Raw genomic sequence first — 19519 nt, 5'->3', positions numbered from 1 at the left:
AATATAATACTTTCTCTACGAACATACTGATATTTTAACCTTCCAAAAATTATCACATTTATCATGGACTGCTAATCATACAACATGTAAATATCATGTTATATTTTACAAACAAAATGTGTAAACAAGAAATAAAATGAGAGCAAAAGCAGCTCTTCTATATAAACTGTTACAGATACAAATGTACGCAATAGTATCGAAACTTTGTTTTTAAACAAATGAAATTCATCTAAATACCCACCAATTGCATCACTAACGCATGAATATTTCTGGAAGCGAAGCGCTTAGACATAAGACAAATAGATAATAAACATAAGACAAATAGATGTCTTAATTAAATAGATAATACTAGGTAAAATATATTTTGCAATGTGCACAACATTTGCAAATCTACAACGATCGAAAGACTATTAGTATAAAACTTTCTCCTAATTTGCTTTCGAGCGCAGAGGTTTGCTGATTTTTGTTTGTGCTTTTTCTTTCCCCTAAAGTTGTCTACTGTAGGACATCAACAAAGTATTTCACGGTGATCCAAATAATACATCGTACAACTTTATTTCCTTTTTATGCATGTCCTCCAACGCACAACTGCAACTCTAGACTCACAAACTGGAAGTAACACCGATTAATATGTACACGATAGATCAATCATGGTTATTTCCCATTGTTACAAGTGCATACATTAGCTGCTCTTTCCAGCAAAGCTTTCATACACTTTAACGAGCATGGAGTATGTATTGCGCAGAAGCAAATACTCCATGTTCAAATAAGCCTAGTTATGCACTACTGCATGAAAGCACAATCGCGGAGCGTCCATACACAGGTAATACCAAGAACTTGCTCGTATTTTAGATATAACATTCGTAACTGTTGAGGAACATCGCTAAGAATGATATTTTGGAAACTAAATTCATTAAGCAGCTAATTTCCAAGTCTTTCTTTGTTTTGCAACAGAACATCGAATTGTTATATTATATAGTCTTTAATGTGAGTGATTTAAATGAGAGCTGAGCCCTTAAGGGGTATCAGCAACCCCTATACCGACAATGTTAAATTGGCCATTTTCGATGTACCCTTTCTCAAAGTCTACTGCAGATACACGCTTGAAATTTGCTGTGTAATTAAAGAATACCTATCTGATTATGCTGAAATTAGCTTTTGAAACATTTTGATTTTGTGAGTAATTTACAGAATATTTTGTTAGGCACAGTAATGTTTAGCACTTTTCTCACATTTCTTAGTTTATCACAAAAAGCTCATTTTAGTAAATATCAGGAAACCTAATAAATAAGCCATAAAAGTTTTATAGATACCTGTGAGCAATAGTTCCTGAGAAAAGGTACATCGAGTATAAAAAAATCATGTTTGGAGGTAAACACGTTTTTAATGTAAAAATCCTCATTTATCAAAGCATTCGATGGCAAATTAAAACTAGATTTTTTACTTACAGTTCTAATTTTCATAGCGATTAAAGAGCGGTATTTTTAGAAAGATAAAAATGAAGAGAATTTGAAAATGCAAAAATCCGAAATCACCGTTTTTTGAAGATTTTTGGGTTCCAACACCCCTTAAAAAGTTTTTAACGAGTTCGCGCAGCCGTACTCTGCAGCATCAGCAGCATTCCGTCGCGTGCAAAACGCCGCTTTTTCCCTGTCCCCGCCGTTCTACGCGCTTGCATCGTTTGCTCTGGCCGCAGCCTCCTTCGCATCCGAGACACGGCAGGAGGTGGAGCCAGGTCCCCGTGGGCCAACCAATGGGAAACAATGAGCCCCTCCTCCGTCACCCAATTCCCGTATTGCGCCCCGTGAACGCGGATTCTATCGGCATTGCCACCCGTACAGGCTGTGGCTGTTGGGACAGCTCTGAAGATTCCTCGGATTCCACACGAAGTAGGAAAGCTGTTTCTACCAGGGAGCACTAAAAGAGATTTTTGTCCTGGTGGGGTGTCGAGTCACCATGCTTCTGCTTCTGTTACCGCAGTGCCGTGAGTAACTAATTCTCAAGTCCGGACAACATGTAACATATGACTAGAGAGTGGATGATCCCTCGAATGTCAAATACACTCTCGCTTGACTGAAAAGACTGCAAGAATGTCTTATACACAGTTTGGATACTCTTCGTACGCGGCATCGTCACCGGTGAGTACACACAGTATTCTGCTAAAATATTTTGCAGAAATATCTGCAGAAAATATTTCGTTGTGCTAGAATTAGATGCTTCCCATCGAGATTTACACAGTGCGTCTCCAAAGTTTTTTTTAGGAGCGAATTTTAAGTTTATAAAATCTTAAAATTTACAAATTTATAAAACGATAACTTGCGGCAACGGTTATGTGCGCATCTCATTTTACCATTATTAAAATATCTCCGTTTCGTATGTTTACGGTCAGAAATTCGAATGCTGTTTTATTTGTTTGCTTTTATGCAGGTGGCACCCGCAGGGCTTAGACCCCAACTTAGGGCAGGGCTTAGACCCGCAGAGTTTCTGTTAATATTGTTTACATTTAACTTTATGATATAATAACAACATTTGGGGGGACGGGGAACAAAAGTGTCATTATACTCTAATAAATTGCTTTCTGTTCATTGAAGTGAAATCTCAGCTCAAAGAGTTCCATTTTAAAAACATTTCAGAAAGTTGACGACGAGATCAAAGAGGGTTCCAACAGCTGACATCTACGGAGCAGCCAATAAGCTCTAAGACTGTGTCAAGATATTCATGGTATCAGAACCTGTATTCTAGAAAGTTAAACAATAAGTTCTTTACATCCTATCTCAACTTTATATACCACTCAGCTTTAAAACTTTGTTGACGCATTGTGCACTATCTGTATAACATCAGAATCTTTTAGATCAGCTTAGCAGCATGGATAATGAATGATCTGCTTTCATGTAAAATCTGAAAAAGTGATCTTTCTGATTGCGATGACTGTTCCAAAAGGTTTTTATTCTACATATAAGCAATATGGCCGCCATCGCCATTAGCGTTACAAATGTATGAAGTAGCGAAATTTTCTGTTAATATTGTTTGCATTTAACTTTATGTAAACTGTTTGCATTTCTACCAGTAGTTAAGTTACGAAAATCAGAGACACTCGTCAAAACACCTTATGAAGACCGCACTTCTGTAATCTTTCCCAAATAGATACCAATGATATAAATTATATAATGTGTAATTCAACACATTTCATTTAAAATGAATCAAAACATATAATGTGTAATTCAACACATTTCATTTAAAATGAATCAAAACATATATTTCACGTACGCTTATATTTCCTGATTTCAATCTTGTACCCTTTGTTTTCATGATTTCAGTTTATTACGTGCTGTATAAAACATAAGTTTACGAATTTTAAACCAAAGATCTTATCTTCTTATTGATCACAAACATTAAGTAATTAAATTACAAAGATATTCGAAATCTTTACAACTGACTTGTTTATTAATTTAATTATCAGATATGGAAATAAAATATAAAATTAAATAACTCAGGTATTTTTCACCGTTGAAGAAATCTTTTCTATTGGCGTTTTTTTCCCCGCTTTGAAAGTATTTTTATATCTTTGCTATAATAATCTATAAAAATGCGCAGTAACTTAGCGACATCTCTCGTCAATATCAGTGCGAGACTATGGTCTTTTTATGATTTTTGTATATATATAAATATAAGAAATTAAAAATAAATATTCGTCTTTTAAGTTTATAATTTTCAAGCCTTGAACATAAAAATATGTGAAGTTTTACATATTTTAAACATTGTACAACAATTTGCAGGCCTTTTTGAAGGTGGAGAGCAGGGAAGTGGACCCCTTTTCCACTCACTTAAATTAGGCCTTAATTTCTCGATAGATGAAGCTGCCTATTTTAATTTTTAAATATAACCGATTTTTATTTAACAATGATTTAAATACTAATGTACTATTAAAAATGATACACTAATTAAAAACTTTATTTTAAAAAGATTGTATTATTGTATTAGTGTAATTAAACACTTAATTATTGTATTAGTGTAATTAAATTATTGTATTAGTGTAATTAAACACTTATAACTAATTATTATTGTATTAGTGTAATTAAACACTTAATTTTAATTAATTATAAATAAATCAAGAGATTAAAAATGACCTCGCCCATTTAAGCAGCAGCATCGGATCCACAAAATTAAATAATTATTTCACAGAATTATAAATTTTTGCATCAGATGTTAAAAGGAGTGATAACAAAGGTTAATACTACTAATTTTGCGGGGAGTATAGCAGGGCAGAAAAAAAGGAATCTTTATAAAACTCGCTCAGTGACGTCGCTTTGATACAGTTAACAAGCAAAATCTAAATAAATGTTAAATCTATGAACTTTTCAAAGTTGATTATATTTTTAAAATCTGATATTGCTTCTCTATTTATTTTACACATCCTCACCAAATGTTCAGGATAGGTAAAAGATTAGAGCAATATGTTTCATAGGTGGGAAACAATTAAACAAAACTGCCATGAATCCTCTAAAAAAATATTATATTAAATGGCATTTTTTAGTACAAGTCAAGTAGTCATCATTTAACTGTATGTAGAACGAACGGAAATGACAGCACCTGATTTGTAATCAGTCATCTGTTGCAGTTGCCAGCTGGTATTCACCAATCATGCTGCGTGTAAATGGAGAAGCCAGATGATAATTAAATGTGTTTGGAAAAAAACAGTTTAAAGACTCTTATAAAATGTTACAGATAAAAGAATCAAATAAGGCATTTCTAATAGAAGGGGAAAATGGACGGATTTCACATTTTTATACATTGCCTATTATTACCACACTGGGCATCATAATCCCAAGTTAGTGAAAGCTAGACATCATTTAACTATATAATAGCTTTTTAAGGAGTAATAATTTAAATATGTCTACTACAAAAATTTTAATTGCTGTATATCTTTCTGACATATGCATGCCTTTTATTGTCGTTATTTATATATACGAGTATCTATTATTAATTAACATACCCTAGTAATTTTAACTTATAAGCTGTAACGCTCCTTTCTAAACTGGTTTCTGAAATCGGCAACAGGAGTTTTTAAGCTGTGAAATAAGCATTTGACTTAAAGCAACGTGCAATTGCATGAAGAATTAAGTTAGCCGTGATATAGCATCATTAATGTATATTTCATTAAGGGGACTCATACACCTTAAACCCCCTCATGATCTTCGAATATGTGACTGTTGCAAGAATTAGGATATTTTATTTATTTTAAAAGCAATTACTTCCAACTTTTTACAGCTGACTACATAATATAGCTGCTTTGGAAACTAGTAACCAGAAAGTTTGTGTTGCCACAAATATTTTTGTAATTTAATCCTCTTTGTGACAAAATATTTCGCCATGTTTCCACCTTGCGCGCATGATATTTTAAAAATGGCTAATGGTACATCCTTGAAATTGGATGGAATTCTTTATATGGGCACTATTTTCTAACTGAACCAACAATCTGTTGAATATTTTAATATTGAAAAATTTTATGGACGAAAACATTACAAATTTTGTTAATAAAATACATTTTATATACTTAACTCAAAATAAAATTTAACATGAAATTTTTAGAATTTTAGGTTCACAGTAGTTTCCAAATGTTATAAAAGCTACATATTAAATATGAAATTCAATTACGAAACAGAATGTTTTAAACTGTACGCGCAAGTTGGAAACATGACAAAAAATGGTGTCACAAAGCGGATTAAATTATAAAAATATTTGTGGCAACACAAACTTTCTGATTGCTATTTCAGAAAGCAGCTATATTATGCAGTCAGCTGTAAAAAGTTGGTAGTAATTTCTTTTAAAATAAATAAGTTATTCCAATTCTTGCAACAGTCACCTATTCGAACATCTTATGGGTTTTAAGGTGTATGAGTCCCCTTAAATTTACTCAAGGAGAGTCAGATGTATACAACATTTTACACATAGGATGTGTCGAACATAAACAAACAACTAGTAAAACCATTGGAATTAATCTTTCAAAATATGGAATGAAAGGTATAGAAAGAGCATATATTTTGTTGTAATTAGTTTAATGCAGTCACATATAATTCATACAACATACTTCATTAAATTCGACCATTTTTCGCAATCACTACCCAATATTATATATCGTCTACTACAGCGAACTGCAAACGTTTTTGATCGCGTACCCCCTAAGATGAAAATAATTTTGAGTTGTACCCGATATAATATAATGTAATGTTACATCACAATATAATATATTTATATATAATATTAATATATATAATATAATGCAATATAATACAATATAATATATATGCTTCCGCAGACACAAGGACTAATAAGAGAACCTCGCTCTTACCGTAATACACAGTCATCCACTTGCAAGTGATTGTGAGCCTACTACTTCTTTGGCGTACCCTTAATCATCATTTTGCGTACGCTTACACATACCCCCACTTTGTAGACCACCAGTCTACTGAATGGATAGACAAGTTTAAGATTTTTATTTGTACTATCAGTTTAGGAGCACTATGCTGACAGTATCAAATTTGTGAATGAAATTCGTAGAGACTTCTGTTAGAAGAAAACGTCTTTTCACAAAATTCATTTCTATTGTTTTCATGCATAGCTTGAAGCTTTATATATGATGATAACTAATAGTTCTGACTTAAAAATATTAGACTTCCCTTTCGAACCTGAGGGACATCTTAATTTCAAACTCAGGAAGAGAAATGAAAATGGATTGTCTCCCTAGCAAAATTTTTTTACGATTAGTTATTGAAGAGAAGCTACAGTACTTAAAAAATACAATAAAACTGAATGAAACGAATTTTTCTCTGTAACTTATTAATATGTTCTATACTGTTCTAATGTCGAAATTAAAAGTTACTGTTCTAATGTCGAAATTAAAAGTTACTGTTCTAATGTCGAAATTAATTGTCGAAATTAAGAGTCATTTAGAAACTTTGAGTTCATATTTAAATATTAAGCTACATTGGGTTAAAGCCCATATAGGCTTTATTGGTAATGAGAGGGCCGACAGCCTGGCCAAGCAGGCTATCTCAAATGTCAGTGCAATGGATATTGAAGTAACAGGTTCGAAGAGAATTGCGATTCGAAGAATGAAAAAATATTACGTTAACAAATGGAAAATACAGTGGTTCTCTTCGCCTAAAAACAAAGGATTTATGGAACTAATTAAAATCACAAATAAAATGAAATGTATGAACAATATTGATGTTAATCAGGTTTTAACTGGACATGGTAGGTTTCCGTTCTATTTCAACCGATTTAATTTGCAGGAAAATAAATTATGTAATAGTTGTCAGGTTGATGGTGATGCTAGGTATTTCGTGGTTGATTGTAGTTTAACAGCTCCTATTAGACAGATTTTTAACATTACTGATTTACATTACTGTGTATTACTTTGTAGAGTTCCTCACTTTGGAATTCTAAGTTAATGTTGGAAGTGAAGAATCTAAGAACTGATAGGCGAATAATCGAATGATTTCGGTGACAAGAAACAACAAGATAGAAGGGTAACTAACCCTTTATTATTCCAATACGATTTAACAAAACTCCACCTGGGAATGTACAAACAAAGCCCGCACTTGGGCTTGAACTTAAAAGACTAAGAATTAAACTAAAACTGAGATTAACTAAAGAAGTATAGCCGAAGCTATCAAAGTTCAAATCGAGTTGGCCCCTTAACTTATTTGACTACGAAGCTTAGCAAGGGCCTGAGTACGGCCGAGCGTAATAACAGCTCTGAGAGAGAGAGTGGCCCAAAAGGCAGACGCGCGTAAATCAGAAACTTATTCTCTCTGACTCAGTAAGTAACTTCGTGGTTTAAATACCGCTCCTCCTCATTAAATATTCAGCAAGATTCCAAAACTACGTTCTGGCCGGAAGTAGTAAGTTGAAGTTAAGAATTTGACAGGAAAGGAACTTTAACTTAAAATTTAACTGTTAATAAAATTAACATAATCCTTACAAGTTGCTCACATGAAGGAAACTCTGCTTGAATTATGTATAATTTAAACTTCACTAATACATTCATTTTATTTAAAGGTCTCGAAGTTTTACATAAATGAAATAAAATAATTACTTTAACAGTATGATAGAGATTATATTGCTAACCCACGAAGTTTATTCAAGAATAAATAAATATTAATATTCATCGCACTTTCAAGTAAGACTGAAATATTTATACCTAATGAGGTATATTTTATACCTGAAGTTATACCCGATTTATACCCGAAAATTTAAGAGGAAATTCATACGTATCTTTCACTTCGTTTCATTTAGAGGAAAATTAAAGGAAAGAAATTCTGTCTCCACTAATCTTCTCATATATATGAAGATACTCAAAGCTGCTCATACATGCATATCACTATAAAAAATATAAATTTGAACTCTGAAAGAGATATGCCACCATTATAATGGAATTTTCAAATTCAAGATTTGAGTGTGATAGTAGGATGGTATATGATTTTATTAAAAGAGACTTTAGTTAAGGAATGTGTTAACTACAACGTAAGTCAAACGACATAACATAATGCAAATTCTTTTTTCCCCCCTTTTTTTTTCATGTTAGTTTTGGTGTAAAACATTTAACTTACATTGACGTAATTAATTAACAAGTTTTCGTTTTTCCTAAATTTACCATTTCGTTTTTCCTAAATTTACCATAAAATTTAGTTAAATCTTAAACTGTGCACCTATTTAATGTAACTGATGATGGTCAATTGTATGTCGTGATTTGTCCCCCGCTTTTGCCCCCTGAGACAGCACATGCTGCACAATTTCCATTATCAAGAGATTTTTACCATCTGTCCTCTCTTTTTTTTACTGGTTTTTAATTCCTCCTTTGCTTCATATTCTGATGGTTATTTTTTGTCGCTTTGCATGTTTCCAATAACACAGATCTCTTGTAATTTGAACTCTTTTATTTACTTTGTTTTATGTAATTTTGATCTACATTTAACTTTATTTCTATATTGCGTTTTATATCGTGAACCGTTTCCTTCCTTCACTTCAGCTTTCCTACGGATACGCATACACACAACACTCATATATATATATAACAGAAATTTTAAGTGACAAAGTAGTCTAAAGTTCCTGCTTCGCTATTTCCAAACTCTCAGGCTATCATAGTTTTTCTCCATGCACCGAAACCGACGCAGTATTCACATATTTCATAGTGTAATTATAATAAAGAGGAAAAGTTTTAAATCAAACTTACATTATCTAACTTAGTGGATATACTCCCTTGGAATGATGAAAGTGATTCTTCGGTCATCAAGATGGAAGAGATTAACAAATATTTTCCATTGAAATAGTAACAGATATCATCACTGAGCAAGTTAAAAGTTAAATTATGGAGTGCATCATAAGAGAGATAGAAAAGGTGAAAACATGGAGTAATATCACATCCTTCATTAACATATATACCCATTTACTAAATGATTATGATCTGCAACTCTTAATATAATGTAACGTTAACACAAAATTTTATTACAAGTGGGTGCATGCACTCCAGTGCATATCTGTTGTTGGGGTTAAATTCTACGGTCAGAACATAGGCAACGTATAAATTTAGAACCAATTAAGACTGGGTTGATTAATTTAAAAAATAAATGAAATATATATTTCAATCTCAGGAATAATTTACATATAATATTTATCTAGCTATAAATAATCATATCATCATTATTTAAATAATCATATTATCGATTAAATAAATCTGAATTAGTGAAAAGGATGAATATTTTGTCATCGCATTTCTTTTAAAATCTAACTATAGCCATCTCATTTCCTTTTCCTCATTTTACTTACGATACTAAAGTTTTAATATAGTATATATTGAAAACAAAGCTTTGCAAAATCATTCATTTTTTAACGACATCCAAATGTCAATTAATTTACCAGCTGTTGAAATTTATCTTCAGTGTATTGTTATAAAACTGCTCAGTAATATTTTCTTCTACAGAACTAAATTCAAATAGAGGTTTGGATCTGATATGATCTTAAATTCATGCTAACTTTTTAATATTTCTAAGCTGAAAAGAGATTTTTAAAAACCAGTGATTAGTGCAATGCCTTTTAGATATTCTTCTTACTATATCACAAACATAGCGATGTTTCTGAAGTCATGGGGAAAAAGCATCATTTCAAGAAATGTGTTGAAATATTTCGCAGCACGTAACTTAGAAATCATTAAAGTAACTACTAATATAACTATTAGATTTCATGCCGATAGCTGCAGTAAAACAGAACGCAAATAGATACAAGATGATATTCATTATAATGACTAGATTGGAAGTCTAATAAATATAATGTATAAATATATAGATTATATAGTAAAATAAATATATAGTATAATGATATAAATATATAGAATATATAAAAAATAATTATATAGTATAATGATATAAATATATACAATATATAAAAAATAATTATATAGTACAATGATATAAATTTATAGTATAATGGTTGTAAAAATATATATTACTGATAAATATATAATATAATGATTGCTAGTCTGTAGTTTCCTTTTGGATCTTAAGCTACAGTATGATCCAAAACAAGACTTTTTTATGCACATTCGTTCTGTATTGCGCAGTAACATATTTAATATGCATGCAATTTGTATTATATGCATTATATAGTACATATGTACATATTGTGTCTACCTATATCAGATATCTAAACTTTAGTTTTAAAATACATATTCTAATGATATGTTCTGAATTTGCCCTTCTAAAATAACTAAAGTCATAAAAAGGATAGTTTAATGCCACTTGAGAATTAGTAGTGCTTTATATTCCTCTTAATTATTTATAATTTTAATACAAGTACGAAAGCTTAATGCATAAAACTGAGGATATTTTAAGGTAATTGAAAAATTAAAATAGTTAATGCTTGTAAAGGGTCCAGTTATTGGATACATGAAATCAGTCTCAGTTTTTAAAACTAAAAATTTTAAGTGTTCTACAGTCCTGTGCTTTTTAAGCATTATCAAAAATAAAACCATACATTTGGTCGGAAATTTCACAATCAAAAAGAGCAGAGTTCCTGTTTACAATAAAGATGAATAATTAATATCATAATATCTATATTTATTTAAACTTTTGACAGGCGTGCTGACTTTTTCTCTTTTATTTATAAAGCATGATGTTTGCTATTACGTGCAGTTTCATGTAATCGCAATAAGCCTTGGAACATCTGTGGAATACATTATCTGCGGGATCTCGAATAAAGTGACGTTGAATTTATATCTCTTCGAATCAGTCAAGCGTTTCCAGGTACAGGAGCATCCGATCATGAAATGAATATGAAGTGCTGAAAAACTCTACATCAGACTCACATTATCATATAACATTAAAAAAAATCATGTGATTTAGCTTAATTGGTTTGGTTTATTTAATCATGGCGGAACACTCGAGGGTTACCTGCCTAAGAAGAGGGATGCCTTCGTAGAGGACTTTCTGAGGGGAACTGGCTCATATACACGTTACACATGGGGAAAACGGCCAAGCAGCCAGCCCTTCGACGGGATGAGAACCCTGGACCGAACTATCAGTATTCAGCGACGTTACCGCTCTGCCGCTGGTGGGAGCGATTTAGTTTAAAGTGACCAGATGTTTTTCGAAGATAGCGTGGGACAAGACAATTTCGGCCATAAAGTGGGAAAAGGGGCTTTGTTTGAAGCATATCTTTTATTTTCAAACAATCAATATTCTTAGCTGAATTTTTATGTAGTTGCTAGGATTTTACATAGCAAAATCTATAAAAATAGACTCCACATTTTTCAGACAATTTCTGCACGTTATGAAGATGGATGCCGATAATATGAGTAACGAAGATGTTCAATAATAAAGTTTATTTATACCCTCAAGGTTATTTGCATTTAGAGGTGGTCGTTATGAAAGATTTCGATGTATTTATTAGCAAAATATACACTATGCGTTTCTGCAGTTCTTCCCGCAAAGAGGAATTCAGTTACTAATGTTATAGATTTGATGACTTTTCTGATTATGGGAACATTTTACCTCCCATTTCAATCAGTTTCAGTTTTATACTTGTACAACTGATTAATTTTTCACTAAATTATTTGTTATTAAGTAACTATTCTTCATCAAAAATGTTATTTTCCGCAAGTTAAGCTTTTCTCCTTGCGTTTACATTTTTAATATTTTAAAACCATAATCCACTTCAAATGATTTAATTTCGAAGTCGTTTTCTAAATTAAAAAAAAAAAATGAAGCTTAGATTGAAATCTAAGAATTCTTTTGCTTTTTATGAAATAACTTCAAGTTCTTTTATGAATTTTAAGAGTTTTGTAGCAGGTCTCCCTAGGAAACATGATGATTTTATATAAGTTCTGAATCCACAAAAGCATCTTCATAACCATAACAAGTACATAACAGTTGCATAACTCATGTCAGCTAATTACAAAATTCGGAACTATCCGAGAATGTGGTCACTTTATTTTGAAAGAATGTAGCTAGTCATTTTGCTACAAGCGGAACATTAGCCACGTGTATTGTAAAAATTGTTTTTGAAAGTGGTCAGTAAGCATTATTGAAACTGGCAAAATTTGAGTGCGTAAACATGAGATACGATAGTCGGAACACATAACAATGATTTTGATGTTTAAATTCTGTATATTGTCCATATTATATTCAGTGTGAACACCACCAAGATTTCGCTACTGTTTATTAATTTCTCCTAATTATTAATCTAAATACTGTCATCATACAAACTGCTCCTAATTTTTTCATTTTTCATGTATCTCTATGTTTTATATTGCGAAGAATTAGAAACTACTGTTAGTTTTGGCCGTATTAGTAAACATGAGATTGAAATTTCATAGTTTTCCGTTTGAATGGGAGATTTTTAATCATAAAAGATGTTAATAAATTTCTCTAACGACAAGTAGAAGCCAGGTAACTTAAAAGGAACCTTATAGTGAAATGGATTTTGAATAAAATTCTATAGATTAACAGGAATATCAGATCTGAATCCGTTTTCTTCAAAAGTAACAGTCGTATTCACAGTTAATTCAACGGGCGGAACAAAGAAAGAACAAATGTTCTTTCTTTGTTCCGTTGAGAAAAAAGTAATGAAGTCTGAAAACGATAAGATTGTAGAATTTTAAAGATGTTGGGAAAATTGGAATTCTAATTCTAATTATTAATTAAAGAAAGTAAATTTTTGTGAATGTGAAGTATTTCAAGAAAATAGAATTCATCAAATTTTGTGAATGGTTCCCGCAAAATCTAAGGGACCCATTATAAAAGCTAGCAAAGATTTGTTTATTTCTCTTTTCTGAGCACTGAAATTTGAAATTTCAACTACCTGCTAATTTAACAGTTGTATATGCCAAACGACACTGAAAAGATATACTATAAATTTAATCAGAAATCAAAATTAGAGAAGGAATCAATAAGAATTGAACAAGGAAATTGATTGATGGGCTAGAAAATGAAAAGTGAAATAACGAAGAATCTTAGAAATATTTTAAGCTTCTGAAAGAATAAAATGGAATATTAACAAGATTGTAGCAGCATTTTAAATTGTGTTTCTAATATTATCAATCTATAAATTTATCAGCGTGTTTCTCATCCATTAAGTCTAATAAAATTTCTTATTTTTAATCATCATTTCATAATACAAAAATTTCGCATTATAATCGCCAAGTAAACACTACAAAAATGTTGACTAGGCTATTCTGTGCTGTATAAAAGTTAGCAATGGTGACTACCGTATCTCTGGTCTCTGGTTTGAATTTCTGGAAAGATATGAGTGTTTGTAAATGCCCAGTCTGTGCTGTATTTGCCATATAGAGCCTTTAAATTTTTGTTCATTTTAATGTCTCGTCGAGAGACTGGAATAGGAAAGCAGGGGCACTTGGTTTCGTCCCCCGGAGGATTCTCTATCAAAGTTAAGATTGAGATGGCCATTTCGTCATCCAGAATGCTTGAATCCAGATCTTGGTTAATGTCAATTGCTCTTCTTATCTTGGCCATGAACTTGACTTGGATTATGCTGAAATCAGAACGATTAATAACAGAGATGATAAATTTCACGAACATTCTGATAAAAGTATGGAATACTTAATTTTCCGTTTTTCTATTGAAATAAATGGATGTTACCATAGCAAATTATTCCCACAATAGGAACTTTAAAATTGAAAGCTGAACTGTTATTAAGGAGGTTTTTGAAGATTTAATTTCTGGAAAATATGATATCGTTATCAAAGAGAAACATGTGAAAGAGAGTCATAACTTACATCAGAAAGAGAAAAAAAAAAAAAAAAAAAAAAAAAAAAAACTACATGTGCGTTTTTTACGGCTGTTTTGATTTCCTCCTAAAAGCTTAAATGTAAATATTTATTTTCTATTTGGCTTTAAGCGGAGGATTTTATTTTGTAGAAATGTTCACAACGCCTTTTCCTTTCACTCTAATGTAGAAAGGTTTTCTGTAACCTGAATTTAATTTATACATCCATAGTATAATAGTATAATCCATAGTAAATTTAATAAATAAATAAATAGAAATGATGTTACAAAAGAGGTATACATAATCTAATGCTATTTCCTATTTTTGACGCCTGTGGTGATGTTCTGAGAACTTTGCCAAAAAGAATTTTAAATATTAATCTAAACGGAATCATTTACAGGATTGAAATAAACCGTATTCTTCTTATTAAAGTATTTATGACTTTTAAATTAAATTTTTGATTGAACGTTACAAAGAATAACTGGAATTTTAAATCAGTATGCAATTAACTTTTTATTAATTCGATTTTTATATGAAAACACATCTACATTTGAAACTTAAAATTTTACTAGATGTGAAAAAAATTTCACCAAAATATTACTGGCTGAAAATACATGAATACAAATAAATAAAACTTTAGAGAAGTTTCTCGATACCCTAATTATCGCGATATTAATTTAGATCATGAATCTAATTATGCAGAAAATATTGCAATTACTTACGCAGTGCCAGCGTCTACAACTCTTGAATGCTCATTCTAATAAGAATATCAATTTTAAACCTTAATACATTTGATGTAGCTGGTAACGAAGAAAACTGTTGATTGCCTTATCGTAAACACTTTGCTAATGGCTTACTTATTTACCAAGATGTGTCAATGTACGTTTTTAAGTTATAATAATTGTAATTTTGATCAAATTTTACTCGTAGAGGTTGTAATCTGAACTGAAATAAACCCATGTTTTACGTTTAAAATAATATAAACAAAATGCGCCTTTGTAAACACTTAACAGCTGCTTTAAAATTTAATTTTCACAAATTCCAGAATTTTATTTTTTTAGATTTTTAAAAATTAATTATTATAACTCCAAGTTTTTTTCTTTCTTCCTTTCTTTTCTTCCCCCCCTTTTTTTTTTTGAAGAATTCAATCAATAACATAAATGATTCTTACTGTTTATGAGCTTTAAATATGGGATATTTTAAGCATGATAAATAACCTTAGAAATACCACATAACATCAGAAGTACTTGAGAAAAATATATTTCACTTGATTGTGAAATAAATGCAGTAATAATGTGCATGTAGTGATTGTGTGTAAATGCAGTAAATTCATTACAGTTTTTGTTAATTAGCATAGCTTTTAACATATGCTATTTTTGAAATTTTGATTAGGATATAATCCTAGTGACGAAAAATTAATATTTACCCGGACCGTCTTAAGTAAATAAATACCTTTTTAAAAACTTTTTCTTCATTTTAGACAAGGAGGCGGACAGACTTTAGCATTTAAATGCTTATTCAAGGTGATAGAAATTTTAACGTTTTTAATTATATGAATTAAACCTATTTTCCTTTTACCTCAGAAGCAAAACGAAAAAGTTCTTTAATTTAAAGAAATATTAATGTCTTAGCTAATGTAAAAAATTTACTACACAATATAATCTTATTGGAAATCCAGGAAATATCTAAAACTTATAAGGTATTTCTCCCGCCTTCCTAGCGTGCCTTCATAGTGTAGTGGTTCTGCACGCTGGGCCGGTATTCCAGAGGTCCGTGGTTCGAGGCGTTTGCTCATCTTTCATCTTGCCTGCTTCCCCCCCCCGCAAAAAAAAGTTATTGTCTCTACAAACTCATATCAAATAGATTACACAACTGATACTAAATTTTATTACATTGAAATAACTTATTAAGTTTTTTTCATAGCCCCAAAGGACTTATATGTGCAACTTTGTTGAAAGGTAGCAACTGTGCCTCACTAGGAAGACTTACTTGGGCATAATGGAACTCTGACTGATGCTAAAGTTGAATAAAAAGAATGATGACTATCTGTTTTATCAAGACAGTTGTCTAGCTCATTACCATATAGACTATTATCGAGGTCATTTGTTGATCATTATCCAAACAATGATCAAAATCTTGTTGCAAAGGGAGAGACCATTTGTTAGAACATCTCAATCAAAATTTTCCGCAAAGTTGGATAGAATGCAAAAACTGAGAACATGGAGCTTTATGCCATTGCCACGACTGTATTCGAAGATAATCCCAAGCGATTTTTTTGTGAACCTTTCTCAATAAATTTTTGTTTCTGTATCTCCGTTCTCCGTTAACTTCCAGGATCATCGCAACCGTATCATCAGTTCTATTGCTCTTCCGACCAAACGGTATAGTGGTTAGGGGAACTTATTGCAGTACCGAAGAGCTTGGGTTCGAATCTTGGACAAGGCATGTTTGAAACTGTCCGTTCCTTCATAATAAGCAACGGTGGCCGCCTAATAGGTGCCTACACAAAAAATGGCCACCACTTCTGGCCGCACTAGATTTAAAAAAAAAGTTCTGTTCCTCTGGTCGATTGTAACATACTGGCGCGAAGAAATGGATTATTGCATTGATATGTACCGTGTCAATAAAGATAAATCCATTAAAAATTTTTTAAAAAATAAAAAACTAATGAGAAGAAAAATTTGATGAGTTTGCTTCTGTTTTGGGGTAATTAAATTTGTTCTAGCCCTTTATAGGTATTAACGGCTATTAAGGATGGGAGCGATGGTCTTTTTATTATGGAAGCACCTAAAAGGTGAGTCACCGTTGCCTCCTATGAATAGGCAGACAAATTATATCCCTGCCTTCTCCGGGATTCGAACCTATACCCTTCGGCACGGCAGTCACATTCACTAAGCACTTGCCTATCTGGGCGACAAATGTAAAATGAGAAGAATTCTTTAATGTATTGACGAGGAAATGAGAGTTTGCCTTTCAAATATATGCTCCTAAATTAAAGAAATTGCTTAGAAACAGAACGCTCATGTTTCTCATAAAGATAGGAATGAATAAATTTCAAATATGTTTCAATTTATTTTTTATTGCAATACATCGCTCATACAATTGTTTGTAGGATTTTTAATTCTTCCCGAAATTTTGGGAACTACAGTTTTATGCTATCCTTCTTGAATCTTCTCATAATATTGGCTCAGAAGGGAAAGTTATACAAATTTAATGGTACGCACGCGGCATTGCTTAACCCAAAATTATGACAGGTTTCGCAAAGTCTCTGATACGTTTTACTGAGCATTTATATTAATCATTAATATTAATTAATTAATTAATTAATTAATTTATATTAATGATGAGGTTATTTAGTTTTGAATTTAGCATCTTGTGAAGAATTTGAAACTTAAGGATCAGGTTAAAGTCTCATCTTCTAATTTCACGTAACGACGAATCAATGGTTTTAATCTGACAAGCATTTCGGTTGGTAAATCACTAGGGACGAATAAATAGCTATTTATTTAATTTTATATTGTCTTGTGTTTGTGTTGGCAGCCACATTTGTTGGGAACAATAATTCGCCAACAAGTTGAAGTTCGCCATTGAATAGCGTGTTGCTATTCAGTAAAGCGTAAATTACACGTATTTAACTTTAAAATTCAATCTTTTGGTTAATAAGTAGCAAACCGGGCAACAGTGAAGCAATAAATGCAGTTCTTACACATATTTTTTTCTACTTTTTCATATGATTGATTTAAATAAAAATGAATTTAAAAATAATGCAATGTTCAATAAGAAATATTAAATGTTCTTTTATGAAATGATCAGCTGGACCCATTAAAATCCTTATATATATATTTTCCTTTTTATGGTAACTCTTTCAGTCGTCTGTACGCTCGAGCGGCCAGTTTTCAACGAATAATATAATAACGAATATAAAAAAGAATATAGCAACGTTTAACACTCTATCGGAAATTCTAAAGATTTATTGTATTTAAATATTTTGTGGTTTTGCTCTTGAATTTTTTGTGGCATAAGTGCGAAGGTAGCGATGTTTAATAATAAAGTTAAAAAATGATAAATATAAATAAAATAAATGTGTAAGTATACGTGCGTTCGAGACCAGACTTGGTAACTTGAAATGCTCAGGAAGAGTATAAAAATCTTGACAAATCGACGTGCGACGCTAAAAACATGAATCTTTTCTGATTTCCTTTTTCTCTTCCCCCCTTCGTTTCGTAACTATTACTTGACACTAACTAATTTATAGTCTTTTCTGGAACAAAGTTTGTACAAAATTAAAATTTGATGAAAGCTATCTTCTTAGTTCTCAGGCTTTAATAAACTCTTGCAAGTCTGTGCAATGATTGACACGTTCACACAACTGATTCGTAGAACGTATCTTTTGAAAAGCTGTTCAAGTCTCTGAGTTACAGTTTTCTGAATCTCTTTAGGGCTGTTAAAGTAATGGCTTCTGATATGAAACTTTACTTAAGGGAAAAGAAAGTAATCTGCAGGTGCCAGTCTGATGACCAAGTAGGTGACTGAAAACTGAGATACTTTTTCTTGGCAGAAACTGCTTGAGGAGAATAAAATTGTGTAACAGCGCACTACTGTGCAGCAGAAACCATTTATTCGATCAAAAGCTTTCAAGATTAAAGTACTGTATTCTATTCAGAAATTCGATTATTAAACATGGAGTATAACACATGGAGTTCACCGTGTGTCCTTAGAAACAATTTCTTTGTGAAACCTACCTTTCCAATGAAAAAAGGCCGCCAAGATAACTTTTACTCGAGATTTATGAAACAGAGATTTTTAGGCTGGATGTGCTGGACTTTCTTCAACTCAAGAAAGTTCTTGCTCTTTTAATCTCCTAACCATGAAAAGAACACCAAAAATTTCGTCTTTAGTCACAAGTGCTTGAAAAAATGTGCTCTTTTTCCTGCTTTGCAGCAAAACTTTATTGCCATTCTTTGCTCAGTTTCGAATCTATGACAACATGTGATCACTGAATAAAGTAACCGATTTTAATAGCATAGAAATTTCTGTCTGTAAGCAAACTATATTTTAGGAAAATTAAATTGAAATGTAATGTAATAAATGCTGTCAACGATCGTTTGGCAGTTTTACTGAAATTTGTTGAAAAACATTATTTCTATAATGCTGCGTGTGTAGGCATTCATTGCAGCAGGGTCTCTGCATCTGTGGGAGTGTCCGTCGTGGATAACATCAAGGATAACAATGCAAGGCG

General features: G+C 31.6%; 1 protein-coding gene across 1 annotated transcript in view; it reads left to right on the top strand.

Annotated features, from left to right (window-relative positions):
* Positions 1 to 1771: 1771 nt before the first annotated feature.
* The window catches only part of LOC118195907 (Iroquois homeobox protein 5a-like), a 167777-nt gene continuing 150029 nt past the window's right edge, over positions 1772 to 19519 (top strand). The window contains exon 1 of the mRNA XM_035367247.2: positions 1772 to 2138. Within this exon, the coding sequence (XP_035223138.2) occupies positions 2091 to 2138 (48 nt within the window). The 5' untranslated portion in view covers positions 1772 to 2090. The remainder of the gene's footprint in view (positions 2139 to 19519) is intronic.

The sequence above is a fragment of the Stegodyphus dumicola genome, chromosome 5 (assembly GCF_044657685.1).
Source record: "Stegodyphus dumicola isolate Sdum_Otavi_A_Nest chromosome 5, ASM4465768v1".
In the NCBI taxonomy this organism is placed as follows: Eukaryota; Metazoa; Arthropoda; class Arachnida; order Araneae; family Eresidae; genus Stegodyphus; species Stegodyphus dumicola.
This window is presented reverse-complemented; position numbering and strand designations above follow the sequence as displayed.